Consider the following 23,925-nt stretch of genomic DNA (forward strand, 5'->3'; position numbering starts at 1 on the left):
ACATGAAATGTGATGAAACTTAAATTTTTCAAATGTTATCTGAAGACATCTACTTAATGCCCCATTCATAAATGTACCATTTCTTCCTTTATGTATCAAGGTAAAACCAGCACTGAGATGGTTTACACAACAGCTTCAGAAATTCATACCAATTAGCCTGCGTTCAGGTGGAAGCTGAACAGCTGTCTGATCTGCAAATCTGCAAAGGATCATGTGCTCCTATAAAAAAGACAAAAAAAACCATAAATCAAGAAAAATCTGATTAAAGGCTTAGAAGTATCAGAAATGCTACCATGTTGAACACAATATTTCTAAAAAAATTTGTGTGCAAATCCCAATTTTTATATTGCAAATACATGTGTAAGTCAAGTGTTTGTAATCACTACCTCATTTCTCCTCATGAGTATTTGTTTCTTGCTAAACTTTCTAATTCTTTGCAGCAGTTGAAGTGGATGCAATGTATACAACACAGCATTCTTCAAAGACATCTTGCACACTAATTTTGCCTTCAATTACTGATGAGCACCACAGCCCTCTTTTAGCATAGTCATAATAGGACAGCCTCCCTGCACCAATAAGCAGCCAAGACAAAATTCTTTAACAGTTGATTTGAACATTTCTCCCGAGCAGTGGTTTTGAATCCCAGGACAGGCTGGTGGGTCAAACTTCCTCTGCCCCACCACATCCATTCAGATCCTGAAGGCAAAAAAATACCTGTCTGTGAATAGGAAAGTTTTCTCCATCAAAAGAGCACAATTTACTTTCAAACTACCCCTGCTCCATTAAAATTTTCTGCAGAGACTTCTACAGAAGAATTTCTCCCTGTCCAGTCAGCCAGGGGGATGGTGCAGGGGAGGGTGCACTTCGCTCCCTGCTTAGAGCAGCGGGCAGAGCCCCATCCTTATTTGCGTTCAATGCCCACCGCCTGTGCCAGCACAATGGCTCCTCAAAGAGCGGCCAAGGCAAGGCAAGTTAGCCAGGTGGTGAGAGGAAAGCCTTGCAGGTGTAGCAGTGAAATTACTGCTCTGATGGCAGCTGTGCTCTGTGGGACAGCTGCAATATGTGGTACAGGACAGAGTAAATCAGAACCATCTTAGAATCGCACAACATCCCCAAGTCTCCCACAACGACATGGGGAGAAAACAAGAACAGGCAACAACACAAAGTGCTCTCCTATGCAAAGCTCCCAGAGCTCTAGTTCTGAAACAAGGACACGTGTCATCAAAAAAGAATTTATTCTTTTTTATTCTTGCCTGATACAAAATTATTATTTTAAAGATTTCGTTCTTTAACAGGTAGAGAGAGCAACATCACCAAAGGATACTTCAGGTTCTTTCAGTATTCTGAAGTAAGGATACTTACTCCAGTTTTTTTTAGAGGGATATAAACATTCAAGTCTTCACAAAAAACCTTCATATTAAATCAAGATGGTAATTCCCCCAGTACACTCCATCCAACTCATAAATAGACAACTGACCGCAAAAAATTTCCCACATATTATAAAATAAAATACTATCATCACATGATACACAAATACTACTCATTTAAAGACATTTATAATATCTTGATGCAAGGATATTTGTTCCCCAGTACAGCTCATTGACATGAAGATTTCCAACTCACAGCTTCATAAAAATAAACAGAAGCAAAATAGGAACATGTCATAACACCTTTAGGCCTTGAACACGTTACACCCAGTCAGTTCAGCTCAAACGTCGCTCTTTTTGTAGTACAAAAGAACTGAAAATGTTAAGCCCAGACATCACTACTGGAGAATGGAGAAGGGATGTCATGGACAATGTGGCCACTGTTAGGAGAGAAGTAGCAGTGACAGGCAGCTTAGAGAGAAAAAGAGGGATTTAGAGGAGAGGGAGAAGATCCATGTTAGCACACAACTCCTCCAGCCTTCAGGCACCCAATACAACTAGGCTCTTTGCAACAGCAAGTTCCCAGCTCCTGTGGACCAGACCAGAGCCAAGGTAAGTCTTGTCACTTAACTTGAAAATCTGAACTGACTCCAGTCCTTAGCTTCTTACAGAGTGATCCAAAAAGATAAACTAGAGCCTGTTAGGACTACATTGTTTCCCCTGACACAGTGATTGTCACATTCCCTGATGGCAGAAGTAAGAAGAAAAGCATTTCTAAAATAATGTTTAGAAACTTCCCAAAGCATGCATAAACAGCTAACTTATTAGAACATCCACACCTTCAATTCCTATTAAATTTCAAAAGTTGTATTTTTAACCTTACACAGTTCTACTTTCCAATTATTGTGTCTTTACCGTGTCTCAAAATGTGTCGTGGTAGAAACCTACAGCTATCATAACCTTATTCCTTGCAACTATAAACTAATGAATTACAACATAATGTTCTCATCAAAAAAGTTTTGGAAATGCCAGACTTCTGGATGTCTTTTTAGATCTCACTAAAATGAAAGATAAGAGAAATTAATTTAAAATGGGAACTGGAGGGGGTGACACAGACAACGTCTGGCTAACACATGGCAACTTTGGCTGCTAGCCAATAACCTGTAAGAATTTATTAATATGAAATATAAAAACACATACAGCTAGCTGCATAACAAAATTTATTTATAACTAGGATTATTTGAGGCACCAACCAGCCTAGACCAATTGGATAGACTCTTCTGTTACTAAGAGCAGCAATATTTTTTAGCCTTATCTTTGACTCCTGTGCCCTTTTGCAACACAAATAACAAAATTCTGGAGTAAAATTCTTCTACAGTGTTGACAAACCCTGTGATTTAAATCTCCATGGATTAACAGATTAAGAAAAAATTCACTGAGTTGCAATGAGATTATACACACTATCCTAATCTAGGCATCCTTGACTTTATAACTGACACTATGTCTCTCTGTACTGCTAGCAGGTTTAATAATGCTAGTAAATAACTTTTTTCTGAACTGAAACCTGAGTTCTTTGTGATTATGTCTCAGAGACATTGAAAGGAAACTTAATCGTGGGAAAAAATAATGGCAGCTCCAAATCCACCACGCAGCTTTTGTCCTCTCAATCTTTGGGCATTTATTACCTGATTACTAAACTTCCCTTATAAAATGGCTGGAGATTTTCTGAATTTTTAAAACTCCCTCTAATTTAGGGATTAAAAAGGATAATCTCTATTTTCCTCCCACATACATTATCTTTGTACTACCCACTGTCCCCAAAAGCATTTGGATATTAGAAATACCCTCCTTCACTTCCATATTTCTGTTACAAAGAATTATTCTGCACCTCCAAAATTCATTTCTATATTGTAAACACCAAGAGTCCTGCCTAGGATTTGACCGGTAAATTCAGTAAAGTTTCTATATAACCCTGCTTCTCTCAAAAGGAAACATGTTCTTTCCATGCTACATAAAGTGCTTCTAACCTTCAAATTTCAGGTTGCTCATCACTAACAAGTTTAAACTCACAGGACAAAATTTAGCAGATCAGTACTGGTTTTCTGCTGTCCACCTCTCTGCTCTTGTCCTCTTCCTCTCCTGTCTTACCTGCACTCTGTCAGATCTGTATGCTTCAGTGATAATTTCTCCCATATTTCTCTCAGATTATCTCCACAGACCCCAGCTCCACAGGGTCAAAACACACTTCAATATTTTAAATATAATTCTGAACAACATTTTTTAAACTGTATAAAATATAAATACTGTATAGAACTTTTGCTGATCTGTATAAGCTCTTCCTGCTTACTATGTCCAATGTTTTAGACATAGAGAGAAGAATCTAATGTTTATTAGAACAGTTGTATTTAACACCTAAAAAAATTGGTATCCTGTAATTTTTAGCTGACACACGTTGAAGTACCCTAGGAATGACTCACTTACACATTATGAAACAAAGGGGGTTTTTTTGTGGAGAAACTATTTCATTTTATTGAAGAAAAAAGCCTTTGAAAGTGAATGGTGGAGAAAACACAACACCTGCACTAATAATGAACATTTCACGTAACACATGCCCCTCCTTGCAATTTTAAGATAACCACCCATATTTCATTTGATAAGAAGACCCAGTGAGATGCAGAAAACTGCACATAAACATCTTCCCCCTGTCTTTTTACATACCTTGTAGGACAAAATTTCTTTAAACTGATGACTGAAAAAAAAAAATAATTAGATCAATTCAATTAACATCTAAAACCAGCAAAGGTGAAAAATAGAAGCAATCATTACATACTTGAACCCATTTTAAAGAAAACAGCAGTATCTGTACCTTGAAGAAAGGCATTAAAAATACTAAAACTCATTACAGTTCCAGTACACTAGAAAAGTGTATATAGTGGTGGGTTTTTCCTAATATTAATAAAAATTCTCTCTTAAATCATTATAAATGCTAACACATACTTACTGTGGTTTTCTCATTGTCACAAAACCACTTTATATATATTTACTAATACACACATATATTTTGTTTGTACCATAAAGGTAAAGGGTCTTTACAATGAAATTGAATACAGAACACAGGCACTATGGGGATACAGCCAGGCTATAATGTTTTATGATCATATAACATAAGGAAAAAAAGAAAAAGCAAACCCTAAAATGTAGCTCAAGCTCAGGCTGGTAAGTTTTTTCGTACTTCTGAGGTTAGATTCAAAATTTTAGCAAACACAAACATTCTTGCAGCATCTACAGCAACAAAAGTTTTCTAAGTGATCATTTCCAGTCTTTGTGGTCTAAAAACATAGCTGGACAAAAGTTAAACATTTTCCAGCCAATTTTAAAACAAGTTTGCTAATTTTAGAAGGCTTCAAATTTTATTGCCTCTTCATTAGAAGACTTACTTGTTTTATTGTGTCACAAGAGAAAACAAAAGGGACACACAAAGAGATGGAAGTATCAAACTGACAAGAAAACACTGTTAAATGCAAAGGTTACCAAACTGACAAGTTGTAAATAATTACTCTCCATGACCTCATCTCCACACACTTCTGTGTCAGAACACTTTGATATTATAGAGAAATATGAAAAATATTTCACATGAATACATAATATCTTTTTAGATTTGCAGGTTAATTTTAAGACTGCAAGTTCCATTTTCTTATTTTAGCAAATATATACTTAAGTCATTGATGTAAATCCTAGTAGAATTAAATCTAATTAATCTTTGACATTCAAAATGCAAAGCTCAGTTTTATGAACAGAAAAAAAAAGCCAACCAAAACACAACCCTTTCCCCCAGCTAGTTCTGACTCAGAAGACTGTTTAACTCTTATCTTCTGCCACTTTATGCTTACCTTTTACATTTTATTTATATCAAATGCATTAAAATTCTTAAGCATAAGATATATTAGTATCTCCCACAAGGCAGATTTGAAGACAAAATATGTACACAATCCATTGAAAAAGTATTAAAAATATGAACTGAAACAGAGGAGAGCTTATCTACTTGGGAATAAATCAAAGAAGTTCCACAAGTACTGAACTGTTTTATAAAGCAGACCCATTTCTTTAAACTGACTCCTTACATCTTCCTCCAACATTAAAATGTCAATTCCCCTTCCTAGAGTAATTTTCATGAGTTTTCCATTAACTTTGTGATTTTAAGGTAGAAGGTCTGCATATTAGATACTATATCTACTATATTGATTGCATAAAGTCTTCCGAGCCATGAATAGATAAATCCAGAAAAAATATTCCAGGAATTACCAATCTGTCTCTCTGTTAGGACAAGAGGAAACAGTTTCCTTTTAAGTGTGAATCAGCTTAGCCTAGTCACTCACAATGACCCTCAAATGATTAATTCTATACTCTTTTAGGATTTTATTCCCTCATTTAAGTTGATATTTTAAGGCTTATCTTGCAAGCTTTAGTTCACCTTCGTGGATATTTGAACTTGACTGTATTTTGAATGAAGCCGTAGCAGCAGGGGGAGATGACAAAGGCTGCCCGTGCCCTGAGGCAGTGTTCGATCACCATGTCTGTAGCCACCCCACAGGCGTGCAGAGCCACCTACAGCAGTAAAAACAACAAACAAGGAAACAAGAAAATTCATCATTGGAACACTCTAAATACAGTCCAGCAATTTTTGGTTGACTGAGTTACTTAAACACATGAGAAGTTTTTGCAACTAAAGCTGCTACACCAAAGGCCTGGTCCTTAGTTCTCCAGTTTTTCATTCTTCTCCTTCATTTCTATGTTGAGGAAAATTTATGGTTTATTCCATTAACAAGGAATTGACACTGAAGAAGGGTCACTCACCAAAAGCACTCAAAAGGCAGGTGCACTTCATTGTGATACCAAATAAACTAAAAACAAACCTCCATAAAAACAGTAGCTGTGGAATACATAGTAACAGAAAAACTATGTGGTGATTTGTCAAAAGTTTTTGTCAAGCAAAAAGGACTTAGAAATACAAAGAACTACATCAAAACTGGATTTCAACTGAGCAGTAAGAGAAGTAACAGATATACCTCAAGGTCACATCTAAAGGAAAAAATTATGCATAAATTTAGATAATTTGATTTTAAAGTACTAAGTAAAACCTAAAGGAAACAAACACTGGAGCTAGGGGAGGCATCAAATACAACCTGCCCTCCTTTAATTTTGTTTGTCTCACCTTATTCTTTTCTTTCTTCTTCTTAGTAATGGGCTCTTCAACTAAAACTAAAATAACATTTGATCACAACTACCTGTGAGCACTGACGTGTTTGGGCAACACACAGGTTGCACCCAAATTCTTCCTGCTCTCCTACACAAAGGCAAGTTACTGCAGTACTCAATACATTGGCAAGGGAAGGCAAGCAGCTCTCTCCTACCTATACCTGGGATGCCAAACGCACCACTGAAATGGGGCATTACTTTCTCTGCCTCCTCCCATGTGCTCAGTACCTCAAAGAGTAGGCTTTGGGCATACTTAAACTAAGGACATTTCTGAGGCACATTTTTGATTTCATGCAGCAGTGTGGATTTATAAAACTACATTGTTTGCTTTGCTTTTTGTTCACTGTGGATTTAGAGAAGAGGTTTAGAACTGCCCAGCTCAGATTTCAGGGTTCAAAGCTGTTTTTCAAGGTAGAGCAACTGGAAGATAAAAACTTTGCTCTCAGATATAGATTAAAACAAAGTCTTTTTTGTTTCCAGTCTGCTTGTTGTAAGCTCAGCTGAGGAGACCATTAATCATCAACTGAACTGCAATTGCATACAGATGGAAATAAATACTCTCATCTCAAGCAGAACATTAAAAAATTAACAAGAAAATAATTTCAAAATGAAATTTTCTGCTCATATTAACAACAAAAATAAAACTAGTTTAACATCAGAAATAGAGTCTTAATATGACAGCTATCAGATTATCATGAAATGTAATTATAGATACTTCCTCATCTATCCAAGTAGAAAACAAAGCTCTCTGCTTTGCCTGCACATTTGAAAAAGAGGCCTTAAAACAGCAGCAGATAAAACCAGTAGCTTTGCTGAGCACGTATGACCTGTTACACCAACGGATTTCTTCTTTGGCTTTCTAAGAACCCATCTAATTAACAAAAATCCCAAATAAAATTAAAGAAAAGCTTTCTCAGGATATCCTATATATTGAACTCACTATCTGAAACAAAATAAAATGTGAAGACTAATGCAGATATTTGGAAATGAAGGCCTGGAAATGAAGCATTTCCAAGTGAACTCTTCTGACATATACTTCGGTATCTTCCTTGTCACAAAACTTGAAAGAGAGAATATAATACTTTTTTATTACATAAAAACTCCACAGGTTTAATATTGTATTAACCTTTAAAAGAGGCCCCCAAAAATTAAGACAGGAATTCCAATGACCACAAAATTGGAGACTCATTTCGTAAAACAACTATTAAAAATTTCACACACTCAATTCAGTGTACTATTCATGAGATCCTGGTATTTTGAAATAACTCTCTAGTTCACCCACTGAGATTCATATGACAGTGTAGCACAGAAAATAAAGCTAGAGAATTGAAAATCTACACTTGGAAGCACTGGGCTAAAACCACTTATTTTCTCCTCTTTCTCCTGCACTAAATTTCTTTTCCTTTCTTGAATAAACCAACCAAACAGTTAAACAGCACTGTTCATGTACCATAAACCTTCAGCATTAACCATCCTCAGCTACAGTCAAAACAGGCTTTCAGATGGATGATTTAAAGAACAGTCAATATTGCATGGAAAGCTTGCACCTTGCCACAGGGTTCATTTTCTATTAGTAGAATAAAAAACTAGATGACAGGAATATTTACAGAGCTACAAAATACTATTTATGCCTTATTCTTCACTAGGGCTGCAAAATTCTAGACAGAACATTCATCTCATTTACTTTCATGGTCTGTAAGGACATACAGAGTTTTATTCTCTCATGTATTTAAGTTGTTTTAAGAATAATTAATCAGACACTGAAGTTCTGAAGTAGAAAAGTTATAATCACTTACCCCAATGTTAAAAGTCCCATTAAAATAATCCAAATTTGCTTGAATGAACCAAATGTTGTTTAAACCTAGTTCATCACTTCTGTCTTTAGCACGGATCAGAGACAACTCCTTATTTTCTATGAGCACCACCTAGATGTCACACACAGGAGAAGGTAAGGCAAAATAATACTGAGAAATTGAAGTACAACATTACCAAGCAGAAAACATTCTAGTTTGCTGAGAAAACCTTTGAATTACTTGTGGCAGAGTCTGAGAGCTACAAAATGACTAGCTGGAAATCTAGCAACAATCAAAAGCATTTAATGCTTGCCAATATTAATCAGCTTGCAGATATTTTATATTTTCATGTAACTTTTGTTTTCTCTGGAAAGCACCACACACATCTGGGGATTATGCTTAAAAATTTGCATGTTTCAAACCTAAGTCCTCTGCTGAGACAACTGTGACTTCTATGTGTCCGCTCCACATAGACATCTTTTGAAGATGATTACCAGAGATCTTTTTCTTGAGAATTTACCTGACAGGATGGCATCATATAAGCAAGAACAATTCCAACATGGCCCTGTGAAAACAAAAACAAACAACAAAATCAATAGCATTCCCTATTGTTCACTCATTACATGATGAGCATCCCCATACCAATGGGAGAATGTTTGAAAGCGGCTAAAATTTTAGCGTTTGCACTTCTGCTTTGCTTTGTGGCAGCAACCACCTAGAACTGCGAGGATGAAAGCTGAAAGAAACTGCACCACAAAAACAAAAATGTACATTACCCCTCCACTGCAAAAATCCACAATCACATCTCCAGGCTTTGCGAGCTTTGTCACTGCTGCTACCAAATTATTCAGTTGCTGCTGCTTCCTGAGAGCCCGGTCTCTAGACATCTTTCCTGGGGATGACAGAGAAAATGCCTAAGGAGTGATCAGCAGTTCTCAACCCTGATAATTTTTTATAAGTAGTTGCAAAGCACTGCAAATGCAATTTATGGCTGAGATTAAAAATGACTGGAACACTTGGGCATCTTAATTCACTTCAAGCTAAATTCGTATTTAACATATTAAATACTTGGTACAGCCTTCTCCAAAATTAACTTTCTACTTAATGATGTTAATGTATCCTTAGGAACAAACTCATATAAACTTAATGTAAAGCAATCAAGCCAGTGTAAACTCTGGTCTAATTCTGCTCCAATCTTGTGATTCATGCCCAGAGACAGAGTTCAAACACATTCACAGTAAGGTTGTCAAAATAAATCCTCATTTACTGTATCTATATACACTGTCCTTAAGCATCTTGGTTTTTTAAAACTTGTACTCTTTCTACTGTCAATTTTTACTTTTCATACGAACCAGCCCTATTTATTTAAATGACTGCACATGCAAGGAGGTACTTCTCAAAGTCATTATTTCTACATAACAAAGTCTGGCTTTCCACCACATTTGTAACAACCAGAACTGGAAAAACCATTAATTTCTTTCAAATGTGGTTGGTAAAGTCCAACATAGAGTTGCTTCAGATATAATGAATTTGTTGAGTCAGCACTTACATATTTGTAAAGCTGCATTTTGTCTCAGTGGGGCTGAGTGCTGACAGACCTATTAAAGACTCCTTTTGCTTGTTCAGAAAGCAGAGTTTGACACAAATATTGACAGCTCATCTTCACAATAAGAAAGAAGTACTGAAACAACTCTTTTAAATGAGTTTTCACAAAGAAGAGTAAGGTGTACCAAAAAATTCCAGTGATCTCTGAAATATGAACAACTATTTTCCTACTTGGAACACTACGATATATTTGAGTATGGACACTCAAAACTCATTAAATTTGCCTATTTAAAAATTTGTGCTCCCCAATACTGGGGTGCAGTTTAACATAAAACCCACAAATCAGTAAAGTTTCCTGGCTACTACAAAAACTGTTCAATTCTCATCATCATGATAAATTGCATTTATTACAAAGTTTGTTTCAAACTGTATCCTGAAAATGGGGGGGATTTGTATATTTTATCATAAGTAACATTTCACTTTACAAATAAACAACCAATTTCAACAAACTCATCAGATGAAATTATCACTACATCTCTTTAGACAGAATGAGAAAAAAAAAATCACTTTTCAAGATACTACATTCTATACTGTCAGTGGCAAAGAAAAAACTGTGAAGAGAAGGCAGAGGAAGTAGGGTAGAGTTCATCCTGTGCAGTTACAGAAGACTTTTTAAGAAACCAATAATGACATTTAAAAAATATATTCCTAAGTCACTGCATGGTGGCACATTAAGATTTGTACTACTGAATGGAAATTAAGAGGTTCAACACAACCTCCTCACTTACCAGTTTTGTATTTCAGATGTATTTTGTACATCTAAAATAGAGCACTTTACAATAATAAAAACATTGTTACAGTTCAAACATTTTTTACACTTTGTGAAAGTTACCATAAAGAAGAGTCCCAGAAAATTAGGCTTTCCAATAACAAATACAAGCCCTTTAACACAACATGCAAATTGCTGAACACATTTTAAGGAATCAACTCTTACACATGAGTAGATCCTTGGAAAAACATGTGATGAAAGACTATACTGGAAACCCTAAGTCCTTGTGTGCCAAGTATCTATATGAACTGCTCCATAGCTATTTCCATGCTTCAGTTAGAACTTACGTTCAGGTGTTCTACACCTATAGTTCTTACTGTAGTCAGTGAAGATGCAGGAATTCCAGCAAGTGCAAAATCAAGTGCTGTCACTATGTTTGAGCTAAAAATTCAGCTTCTGAGGTAAAACCTTTAACTTGTTAGGTAGGCAGTTATTGTGATTACTAAATACCTAGAAAGTCCTAAACCTAAACCCTACACAAGTATGTTCTCTATGTACCTGTAAATGTATGTACATTCACATAGCTGCACACACAACCACAATGGATTGTTTGAGTTTTGTGAAGGAGCAGTTGTCCTGAACAGAGCTTTAATCCAACTGAGACTACCTGAGTAATAAATTAAAGGAATCAAGATATCTAATGCATGTTTGTCTGCTGTATTCCCCACACCTGAAATACAGCTGTGGCAAGGGGAGCACAATTAACAGGGACTTTTATCAGGGTAATACAGGCTACTACTAGGGCTTTCTTGATCAATCAACATATCTTACTGGGTTTGTTTCAATTATTTTGACTCTCTCTGAAAAAGTACTTAAAATATTGTTGCTCTAAAACAAACAAAATGAGCAGATGCCTTCCTGTTTTATGGAAGCAGCAAGAAACCAAGTCACATTTAATTGTTTCATCTGATAAGCAAACAAGCAGCCAAGCAAATTCAGACTTCCCAAGAGATCAACCTTCCTCAGAAGTGCACTAGAAGCTGTCCATGCACAACATCCACATCTGACTGTGATTACACAGGTCTGAGAGGTGTCACTGCAGCTCAGCACGGTAAATCTGAGCTTGCTTTAAACCACCCAGTTTGGACATGGACAGCAACCCTGCTATGACAGCTCTGCATGTAGGACAAGCTGGCTTTCCAAAAACCTGTTCAGCTCCTCTGCTGCTAAAAACTAGCAAGCTAGCCCCTTAAAATTAGCTCATCTTATGTCTATAGAATAAAAGCACACTTCTAACTGCAGCACAAACCTATTCTTGTGACATTGCAGGTACAGAACTAGCGGACAGCAGCAGCAATAAGCATAAATAACTAGAAGTAAGCAGGGACATATGCTGGATATTATCTTGGATAAAATTTCAGGTTCAGCTAAAAACAGAAAAACAAGCTTTTAAAAAACACGACAAAAGCATGAACAGAGGGTTTTGTTTGACAGAATTCAGTATGGACTTGCCCTTATAACCTCAAGACAGCACACAGAGAAACCCTTAGCTAGAAATACACTGTGATGATAGAAGGTCAGCTGTCTTCTGGGTTTGAACATGAAACTTGCCTCACAAGCTTAGGTGGCTTCATTTACACTGCAACTCATTTTTAACAGGGGTTGGTTCTCACAAGAATTATCTTAAAAAAATAACTTTGACCTTCACAAATTTTCTTTTTTTTTCTACTTGGTGAAAATAAGTAATGTAAGTATTTAAAAGTTCATTCATGGTATAAAATTGCAAGCTCACTTGGTGAAAAGTCCTCAGAATTCAAGGCTTCCTGAGTTCAAGTAACTATCACAATTAATTTATTGGGATTTGTTGTAGATTTTTTTTTTCTTGGTAATTTCTGTATCACTCTCTTATATTCACTTCCAACTTCAATCTTATTATGACAGGGACCAGGCAGACAATTTTGTTCCCAATCCTGCCTCTCAACAGGTCTTAACACAAATGTTCTGAGCCATTTTCCTGCACTATATGGAAGGACAGAACACACCTGTCATGCCTCAAACAGCAAAAAAATCCATGCATGCAAATGCTCCCATGTCCTTGTCCAACTTTTCTGTTCTTATTTTCCACCACAAAGGTTTTCCTAAGAGTTCTGGGATTTATTAGTATTAAGTACAACTCCTGAAAACACCATCAAATTTTCATACTGTGCAAAATTAGCAAATAGATTCTAGGATCCCTAAAAATCAAAAAGTAAAATAGTAACAGGTTTCATCAGCAAAAACAGATGCACTACTTAGTACTCATTTAGTTGACCTCATGAGTATTAAATGAATAAGAAATAATTTTTTTTAAGAATTAGCCTACAGTCCTCAAAAACTCTAGCAATTAACTCTTCATGGTCACCAACCAACAAAGTTCATCCTCCTTTACTATGCAGGCAATAAGTAGTAAATATTCCCTTGAGAGATGGATGAAATCATGCTTGAATCAATAAGTCTTTTGTCTGCTCTACCTCTGGATTTTGAGCTTGGTAGCCAGAATTACAGAAACACAGCAAGCTGTGATGTGGCCTGTAGAGAATGTTAGTTAGTGTGGCTAACAAGTCCTTCAGGCAATAAATTTAACTAAAACTTCTGCATTTAAAAATACTATAGCTCACTTTGCATTTCATGAGTGCTGAGACAGTAAACAATGTTAATTGTGTCTTCAAGAGAAGTAAGAAAAAAATGTGGTTTGAAACTCAGCCGTACAAGGCAAAACATTGAAGAATGTGACATTTTCCTACAATACACTGAAAGGTCCCCATAAAATTATTTGCTCCCTTCGCAAGAACCCAACTAACAGATTGTCATATAGTCCCAGAAAAAGTCATTTTCAATAAATGGTCACAACAAAGAGATTTTGTTTGGCTTCACAAATCCAACATTACTGTTAATTCAGCCCATGTCAAGCAGAACTTTAAAGTTTCTATGGCATTCAGAGGTCTTGCACTTTGGCACAAATAAATATTAACTTCTGATAAAGCAAAGCCCCCTTTATTTTTGTATTGCCTTGGTCAGCGTTCAAGTTCATATAATCCTTTAAGTCCTCAAATAATCCTTTCATATTTCTCAAGTTAAACTTGAAAAGTCACTAGAATTTAACCCTATTCAACTTTCAAGTCCTATCACAGCACATCTGAACGCACAGCTACCAACACATACCCATAACACATTGCATACTTCTATTTTTTTAGCACAAGTATCTTTTTTATTTTACATAAGCCTCAGTAAACTAATTCAAATGATAACATGATTCTACTTTTCATGGAAATTCAGGGGAAGTATATTTATTGCTATACTGTTTACATATAGCAAAAAAGGCTCAGTAAGTACAAAACAACAGATGTGTTTTTATGGTTTTATGCTAAGATACTGATCAAGTTTTTCTGAAACCAAAGCTTTTTTTTTAATGGTAGTTCCTTATGATAATTCAGTATATTCTAATTATTTCCTAACACCCACAATAGCTTCTGCTAAACTCTTTTTGATACCTGTTGGCAGGTAGAGGGGCTTATTTGCTTCTTTGTTTTGGAGGTTGTTGAACTTTTGTGTTATGGGCTGGTGTTTTGTGTTTATACAGAGTATTTAGTCAGATTAATATAGGTGGTTCCCATGGAACCACTAGAAAAAGTAAAATTAAAATAGATGTAAGGATTCCAGCTCAGCTGTCATTTATTTACAATTAAATACTCTTAACAGTCAAAAATAATACCACCTTTTTTCGACAAACTGCAAAATCTTGTAATAAATATAATTAGCAGAGACGATAACTTTGCCTTGGTCCACTGGTCACCTTGGCTACCTGAACAGTGTTCTTCTTCAGCTGCTTTTATTCAATCCGTGTGGGCCAGTGCTGAAAGTTGAAGATCCTTCTCCAGCCTGGGACCACCTTCCAGCTGTCCCCTTTCACTGCACTGCACTGCCCTGCCTCCCTTCCTCTTCCTCCCAAGCAGCAACTTGTTAGCTTTCAGCAACATCTGTTTCCTACTTACTGCATGACCACACCAGAGGAGAGAGAAGTATCAGAAGATGGGCCAGCCAGTCTCAGCATCATCTCCACGTATGCCCTGGCAAAGACCCAGTTGAATCACAGTCTGAAACACATACATCAAAAGGCAAAGAGGGCATGCAAGAGGCAAATGTGTCTCAATTCTATCTTTCATAATGGTGGAAGGAGGCAGCTCTGATTGAGCAAAAGGGATGATTATATTTTTGAGCACCACTTTAATTCAATATAGCAAGTAGTGTTTCTGTAGCTTGTCCACCTGGGCATAACTCAAAGTAGGGGACCCAACAAGCATGGCTGTTGAGAGAGAAGTCGGACCACATCCTGCATTGGGACTTGAATGCCTCCTCATGGATATAAATCTGTCCATTTAAAAGCAAAAAGTTACATTCTTATGGTTTCAGCATTGGGAATAAAGCAGATGTTCCCTCCAGAGTAGCTATAAAACAATTAACACCACAAAATGTCTCTAACCAACTCCTCAATGAAATCTAGATTATAGAATGACACTGACCTTGGCTCTCCACTTGTCAGGCTCAGTATAAATAGTTTTCCTTATGTTCAACTCCCCTACAGTTGTGAAATAATTCAGTCTGTCTGTCTGAGTGATACTGGACTAAGAAGTATCTGTCACTGGAAGTCTGCCTCTTAGCTACAAAGAATATACTTCTTTACTATGTGTGTTAAGCCTAAGGGTCAAACTTTGAGCTCTGACCTGAGTGCAGAATTCAAAGGCTGGTCTCTAACAGAGCGGTTTTAAAAAAGGACTTTGCATATTTGGTTTTCCTGCTTTACTTCAACATAAAAGAAAAGTAATTTGTTAGCAATAATCTTGCACCTTCATCTGGAGAATATTCTTTTTCTTTTCATTGTTAAGTCAATTATTAAGGTAGACCTAAACGTGAAAAATAAATTTGAGTCTGCAGAAAAAAAGGAATTCTGATCCAGACCAATGCTAAAACAAATCACTTGTCACTTTAAAATGACAGTCGTAGAATCATAGGTTTGGGTTGGAAGGGACCTTAAAGATGCATGGGATGGGAAGACATTCTACTACACACAGCTCAAAGCTCCATCCAGCCTGGCCTTGAACACGGCTCAGGATGGGACATCCACAGCTTTTCTAGGCAGTCTGTTTCAGTGTCACACCACTCCCACAGTAACAAATTTCTTTCTAATACCTAATCTAAACCAACGTTTTATCAGGTAAAAGCCATTCCCCCTCATCTCATCCCCTACATGCCCTTGTAAAAAGTCCCTCTGCAGCTTTCCTTGAGGCCCTCTTCAGGTACTGGAAGGTGCTGTAAGGTCTCCTCAGAGCCTTCTCTTCTCCAGGTTAAACAGCCCCAGCTCTCCCAGCCTGTCTGCAGAGGAGAGGTGCTCCAGCCCTCTGAGCATCTCTGAGAAGCGCCTCTGGAGAGGTGCTCCAGCCCTCTGAGAAGCGAGGCTGAAAATATCCAAGAAATGCAAAACCAGTTGAATTTGATCATAAAAGTATTTCTTTTAATGTAGGATACTGAATCTGCTGGAATTCACAAAGAAAACATAATCAAATTATAAAAAAAGTTCCACTGCTTTTCCATTTTCTTCTCCATCAGTTCCTTTTAAAATCTAATACAATTACTTACACAGGAGGCGAAGTTTCAAAATCACTCTCATTGAAAAGTAAGTGGAAACATTTAACTCCAAACAGCTTCACAAAATTTTAAAGTAGGTATTTAATCAGCATTTTCATTATGTTGAGATATTTCTGTTATCCTACCTTCAGCAATGTGAAAGTAATTCACATTTTGGAAGGCCAAGGAAGAGAACTATCAGAAACAAAAAAACCCCACTTTGAAGCATCACAAAGTATCAACTATTCTAGCAGCCAAAGCTCTATACTGGACTTTTTTTTATTTATAGAAAACTACAGCAAACCTTAATTTTTACTTTTTCATTCTCCTGATCTCGTTGCTTAGTCCCAAGGCATACCCAAAAGGAACTTGTAGGTGGGAAAGCATATGCTTCCTGGCTCTGCAGACAGTCTCACAGAGTTATATCGTGCTATAAAGACAGAGGGGCCACAGATCTCCGAAGACCACCAGGAGAACTAAATGCTCATGCCTTTTCAAAAGGCACATCTACAAGCTGCAGCAGAAAGATGCACTTACACAAGATGATGTGGCAACTGTGCTGGATTTCTGAGTGCTTTGAGCCCTGCAACTGCAGAGGTAAACAAAAAATTCCTTTAAAAAACTATTCCCTTGTCTGTACTTCTACTTCTAGGGATGCCCAGGTTGTTTCTCTGTAGGCTGCTACACCACACCATATGGCATGGGTCTCTCACTGCTTGTTCAAGCATGTCCCAGTGCTGCACTCCACATGTACACGGCATATGGACAATTCAGCTTCCTCACTGGCCTGCTCCAGGCACTGTGACACTTGCCCAAAAAGCCAAACAGCTCTTTGTACCAAACAGATTTTTTTTGTACTTACAAAAAGTGCTTGTAATAATTCTTGTAGGTTTTTTAAGGCATATGGTTATGAGTGAAGCCCTCAGAGTGTAACTCACTCCTACTCTTTAACCAGGTATAAATTCCTATGCAAACACTAAAGGATATGATTTATTATTTGTGTCACCAAGTGACAACATTTATCAACCTTTTCTCTTTCCCCAAATTATACTATATATATTTCCCCAATTACATTATATATAATATTAAAATATATATAATACTTAAAGAATTGCAAGGTACAAAAGGAAGCTTGCTCACTGAACAATTCAAGAGAAAATGTAGCGTAAAGCAGAATAGCATCTATGCTAATGGCCTGCTTCCTAACTGTGCAAACACAGATGACCTATGATAATTATATTTTAGTTCTCAAAGAAACACGAGTCTATTATATTACAATTAAGTTGCTGTGTTTGTTTACAGAGGCTAAAACATTTGTTCAATGAGATACAAGATCAGATAGCTTAGGGTTATTATTGATTCACTTGCTCTTCCTTTACATTTGGAAATTGCTATTCTAATCTCTCTTTTAACCCACTGGATGTGAAAATATCAATTTCCTCTTAAAACAATTTTCTGATTTAAGTTCAAAAGTAATGGAGCTGGGTCAAATTAAAAAAACCCAAACCATTCTGACTATATAAATATTTCCTTACTTTTCCATCAGAGTTTTAATGTATTAGTCCTATCACAAAACATACCACTTTATCACAAACACTGCTAAACAGAACAAGTGAGCGATAACATGCAGCAACATTAACCAAAGGGCTGTGCTTTTATTACTGTCCTCCACATTTCACCTCTTCCCATTTTTAGGCACTTTTTCAATCCATTCTTGGAGAATTAAAATATGAGCTAAAGATTCAGTGAAAACACTATTTTATAGATGAGGTTGAAATGCAGAAAACCTAATTTTTGTTTAACTTTTTATGGAACAGTTTGTTTTATAATATGCCTGTTTGAAGCAGCAACAAACATACCCCAATGCCCAGAGCGTATAAAAGCAATCAGCAGCCACATTTACCCACACAGTTCAGAGGAAGGTGGTTGGGCTTTTGTTGTTGTTTTTGTAAGCTTTTTTCCACCCTGACTGGATGTTTACCAAAACATGCTCTGGAACTATGAGGTTTGGAAACACACCACATGCCATTACGTGTTGGTAAAAGGGCATGTAAATACTTTTTTAAGAGGTAATGGGCACATAGGCCAACTCTGCAACTTCACCTATTTCTAAAAGCAGCAATCTCTATGGAATGAATAAAACTGCTATTAAGTTGTCTTGGCATAGTTGGAACGTCTATTCACCACTTCCTATCAGAGCACTGCATTAATTTAGTTCATCACAACAATTACTAGATTTTCAGGGAAGTTGTGTTATTTTGTTTTTTAACTAACCACTTAGAAGGATGGGACAAACAAATGGGTTGATAAAGGCCAACACCTTTTGCCTGGAGCCTCCTTACAGCTGAGAACACACAGCTGCTCTGCACTTGGCAGTTCAGAAGGCATCAGTCTCCATTCTGCAAACACCAGACTTCAAACACTTGAATGTTCCTGAGGAGCCTCAGAGAACGAACAGCATTCATGAAGTCACTCATGTGCACATATGTAAAAATGGGCTCAGCCCTCACTGGGCTGGAGGAAAACAAACAGACAAGACCTCCTAATCATTACAAATAAATAAACTATGAACTACCCTTCTGGAGAATCTACAGCATGCACTTTGAGTTAAGAGGTAAGGCCAGAAAAGAAAATCCCAGAGGCCACACTGTTTTTTATTACATAAAGTTTTTTATGGTGAAATGTGATGATGTTTTAGCTACAGTTAAGGGAGTAGGAGAAGAGAATGCTACAATGCATGATTTAAAATATACAGGGCAATAAGCAAAAGGACAGGAAAGACAACTGCACTCCATGAGAGCATTTCAATCTGCTCTTTATTAAGGCAAGCTGTGCAAAATAGTTTCATCACTTCAGGCACAAAAGCCCTCTACATCTCACATACACTATCTTGGTGTAGTCTAAAAAGGTCAGACAGCTATGAAAACTGACCCTTGACAACCTAAGCAGGAACTTGTCCTGCTTTCATTTTTTTGAATAAAGTATATCAAGCAAGAAAAGAGTAAGGCACCTTTAAAAACCATAAAGACATATAGATAGTAAGAATAAATCAAAATTAATGTTTGGATCCCCCTGAACATAACTATTTTCTAACTAAAAAGATTTGTTGTCTGTTTTTTTCCCAATTGCTTATCTTCAAAACTTTTTTTCTAATATTCAGCAAAAAGCAAACTAGAAAACAAACAGCTAACATAGTGTTTACACATTAATCTATTTATACTATTTTTAAATTATTTTGTACTAGATTATGAAGACTCTATATGTACTCAAATTAATGAGTGCTATCCACACTTGTATGTATTTGCTAGCCATGCGCTTCCAAGCTTTTCACATTATAATATTGCCAACAGCAATCTTCACAAAAATCATGTATCAGCACCTTTCTCAAAACATTAGATTAGCTCCAAAGTTCTTAGCTCCTACACATTTAAGCTAACTGACAATGTCTCTTCACCCTTCTCATTCTGAAGCCTTTGAGATTTGTATTTTCAAGCTATTTTTCTAGAATCCCAAAGATTAGGGAATGATTTTGTTTTAAAATGTCATGACAGAATTATGAGCAGAAAAAAAAAAGGCTCTGCAATCACCCTTCTTTGCACATGTATTCATATACTGCCTCTCTTCCACTCCTCTTTCTTCACCTTTCTGCCTTATCTTCACTCCTTTAGGGTCAAGATGCCATAAAGTCTGCTCTTTTGCCTGTATCTTATGCTCCTTAGATGCCCAAACCCATCTATCACAGCAAAGTGTTTAAGATGGGAGGAGAGGAAAGGACAGCAATACAAACCTTAGAAAATGAAAGATGATAAAACATTTGGGGAAGAATAACAGAAGGGAAAAGCAACTCTGCTGTACTAAATGTGGGAAAAGGTCTCTAACCACAAAAGGAGTACTGTTCTACCGATGCACAATATTCTACCAAATGTCAGCAACATCTAGGCTTGGGAAGCAGGGGTTGCTCACTTTCTGCAAATTTCTTCAAATGAAGATGTCACTGCCTGACAATGAAACCAGAATCAAATGGTTTGTTTCACTCGCACAAGCTCCTGTCTTGCTGAGAAAGGGGAACTGAAGTCAGTTCTCACTGGGGACTGAGTGCTCATCTCTTGCAAAAACAGGAGAGCTCCTTCCCCAGCAGGAGGCTGCTGCTGAGGTCAGAGCAAGGGCCAGATGCCCCTGCCATTCACACTCACAGCTGGCCAGCAGCAGCTTGCCTGCAGGGGACCAGCTCTCAGCAGTTAAGAGGCAGCAGGAACAGAGATTTCCCTTTCTGAGCTCCTTATGCTGAATTGTTTATAGCTGATTGTTAAGGAAAAGGTAAGGACTGAATTGCCTCTGTACAGGAAGTCATGAATAGAAAATAATTAAAGGAAAGCCCAAAAGATCCCTTCTGATATATTATATGTACACCAACTCATTAATTCCCATTACCATCTTTATTAAGAAAAAAAATTAAATATTAGCTATATTAAGAATCTGGAAGATTCCTGTCTTTGATTTCCTTATCAATAGGAGTGAGAGAGCCTGACCTAAATCCAGAAACAAGAAAAGCTGCTTGGAAGACAGACATGCTTCATTTGGCCCTTATGTGTCAAGCAACTGGTCAGCTGGCTGCAGGACAAATAGCAGGACTTTCACCTTAACTTTACACACTATGCCTGTTTACTTTACAAAGATTAGTAGCTGGAGGAACTCCTCCAAAACATCCTGATGAAAAGGAATTTCATCCTTGAAATTTCATCCTGCATTTCAGTTAGTACAAAAATTAAATCCCACACAGCAAAGGTTTGATGACTGATTCATAATGCACTGACATTTCAATATGCAAATAACAACATAATTCCACAACGGCTGTATATAACTTCTAAACAAAGGCACCTGAGTTGCACATGGAAAGGCCAAGGTTACACATTTCTCCATTCTCTGAATTCTGTCTGATCTACACACTGCAATTATCGCAGCACTTACAGCTTGATCCTGTATAAATCTGGAGTTTATGAAAATTTTAGGAAATTCCATCAAATTTGCTGTATGAAATGAGTGTCTTTGGTATTCACGTGGTTTATGTTAGCTGAAAGCAATGAAAAAACATTCAGGAGTTCAGAGGAAATATAGGAATTACAGAACTCCATCATAAGGTTTTAATTCAGTAACAGGGACTGCTTGACCACTCAACTTTTTTCCTTTCTTTTTTTTCTAACTAATTTTCAAAGCAAAGTTGGGCAGATGGGAATCAAACTGCAGTTTAGACAGTAAACACAATTATTTCCTTTGAATACCTAGCTAAGTAGGATGTTTTCTATACAATTTAAGTGAGTCACCAGCTTTGGAAAAGAGTTCTTTTAATCTCTGATGTTGAAGGTCAGTATCTGCTTGTGCCAGGTTACCAGTTTACCACTGTAAATGCTGATGATCAACATTAAATTTTGTTTAACCTCCAGAGCTGCACTCTGGAATAAACAAACTTTTGTCATAAGTAGTACATATGACAGATTTTAGAAAAACAAACAAAACCACCACTAATGAAACATCTCAATTAGCAATTCTCTTTCCATGGTCTTTTCCCTCCAGTGCTTTCTCAGACTGTGAAGGCACAATGAGTAAGCCATGAGTTGCTAAGATGGCAGTCCCTCAGCCATAATTAAGTGCCTGTTACAGAATGCCTGCTGTGCAATTTTGCAGGTAGCATGCCACAGCCAAGTACAGTTACTAAAATGCCCCTTAACATGCCTATGGTGCTCTTAGTAACCAATTTGGGTCAGAACCAACATCTCAGCATTCTCAGCTTGGGGAAGTTCTGTAACTATGTAGAAAGAACAGACCACTTGCTAATCAAGGCTGCTGTTTACTATTACAGAAAAAACTCCAGGCTTTGTACCAAATGTATTCATAAAAGCAGCCAGCCCATTGGTAACTCCACCACCTTTAAAGTTACAATAGATATTTATCCACACTAACAGAAGCAGGGCATTTTGCAGAATGCTTCTGTTCAAAGTGCTCCTTTTCATTGTTGTCAGTAATCCAAACCACCCATTCAAATCCTGCCAAGCTAGGTAAAGCACAAATTGACTATAATCACCAGGGACAAATTATGATGCAGTGGAAGACAAACCAATGAAATAAACAGAATAAATATCTACTCCTGTCCTCTTAATATATAAAAATAATGATGTGGTCATCTGGATCATATTACATAGTAATAATCACCCATTACCAACTAATGCTACTTTATTGCACACTTTATGTCAGACAGATTGTGAAGTTAAACAGTAGAAATTCTTCATGACAAGTCAAAAACATGCAACACAGACAATAACATTTTAAAGCAAGTTTAAGAGATGAAAATGAAATAAAATTTCAACGTTTTAATGCATTTCTGAATGACTACACATTAAAAAAAGGGGAAATGTCTCTCAAACACAAAACTGTCAGCTTATGCTACACAACACTTCACAAATAAATACATTCCTAGAAGGTTTTCAGAGCATGTATATAAATACCAGTTTTCAGAGCATGTATATAAATACCAGTTAAGAGACAAGTTGGTTATATCAATTCAAAAGCTGCCTAATGATGGATTTTTTTTTTTTATTCTGGCTAATGCAATGTAAGATCACCTCAGAAACACTGCTGAAAAGCTAATTGTGCACACAGTTCTCCACTACATACATACATGGTTGACAAAAGAGCAAAGGAGGGTCTTCTGTTACTATAAGGAATAAAAGTACTCAAGCTTCAAAGTATTGTCCCACGTTAACTCATTTTCCTAAAATCCAAAGAAGAGGCAAAATTGAGTTTCCAAGACAACAAATACATAAAATTGGCACCTGTTGCTCAATCAATGGTTCTAATAATAAAAGGCTCCTTTTTCTTGTGTCTTAAGCAGCTTTGTGCCAGGTGGCCTTTTGTATTATTCTTACATAGTTTATGAAAGCAAATAATCAGCAAAACCCATAAATCTCTTCAACCATCTTTGAAACAGAGACTTGGATTTAAATGGAAAAAAAAGTTAATGAAACTGTGGGCACCAGCCCAGTACTGCACTCCAGGTCCCCAGGCTTTACAAGTAGCAGCATTAGGGAACAAAGTCATGACTTCATTTGGCCCTTCCACAGCAAGCGACTTGGAGCAGCTGGCTGCAGACAACGAGCAGCACTTTCAGCTTTACACGTCACTTCTGTTTACTCTACAAAGTACCAGCATACTTAAGGCCACCTAACTAGACAGAAAGGTCATCCATAAACTTATCTCCCCCACAAAAACTGTGTACTAATGAATCTAGAGGAGGAAATGCACAACAGTATCCTCTTCACTTTTCACGTTCTCTTTTCACTACTTTATAATATGTGCACAAAATTAGACAAACAGTTTTGAGGGGATGGAGAGAGACAGAAAAACTGCAGCATAAACCAAAGTCAATTCAAACAGCTTGCTGAACTTCTATAAATTGAAGCCAACAGAAATGAAAAATTATGAACTCTTTTCCAACAGAAATTAATCAGCTCAGTCAACTAAACAAAGACTCAGGATAAAG

General features: G+C 36.8%; 1 protein-coding gene across 4 annotated transcripts in view; it reads right to left on the reverse strand.

Annotated features, from left to right (window-relative positions):
* Positions 1-23,925, reverse strand: part of GSTCD (glutathione S-transferase C-terminal domain containing) — a 54,312-nt gene that overhangs the window by 4,960 nt on the left and 25,427 nt on the right. For all 4 annotated transcript variants that reach the window (XM_039551113.1, XM_039551114.1, XM_010411707.4 and 1 more), the window contains exons 6-11: positions 9,193-9,308; positions 8,937-8,981; positions 8,420-8,548; positions 5,839-5,972; positions 4,086-4,116; positions 150-219 (exon numbers count right to left, since the gene is read on the reverse strand). In XM_039551113.1, the coding sequence (XP_039407047.1) occupies positions 150-219; positions 4,086-4,116; positions 5,839-5,972; positions 8,420-8,548; positions 8,937-8,981; positions 9,193-9,308 (525 nt within the window). The remainder of the gene's footprint in view (positions 1-149; positions 220-4,085; positions 4,117-5,838; positions 5,973-8,419; positions 8,549-8,936; positions 8,982-9,192; positions 9,309-23,925) is intronic.

Source organism: Corvus cornix, chromosome 4 (genome assembly GCF_000738735.6).
Source record: "Corvus cornix cornix isolate S_Up_H32 chromosome 4, ASM73873v5, whole genome shotgun sequence".
In the NCBI taxonomy this organism is placed as follows: domain Eukaryota; kingdom Metazoa; phylum Chordata; class Aves; order Passeriformes; family Corvidae; genus Corvus; species Corvus cornix.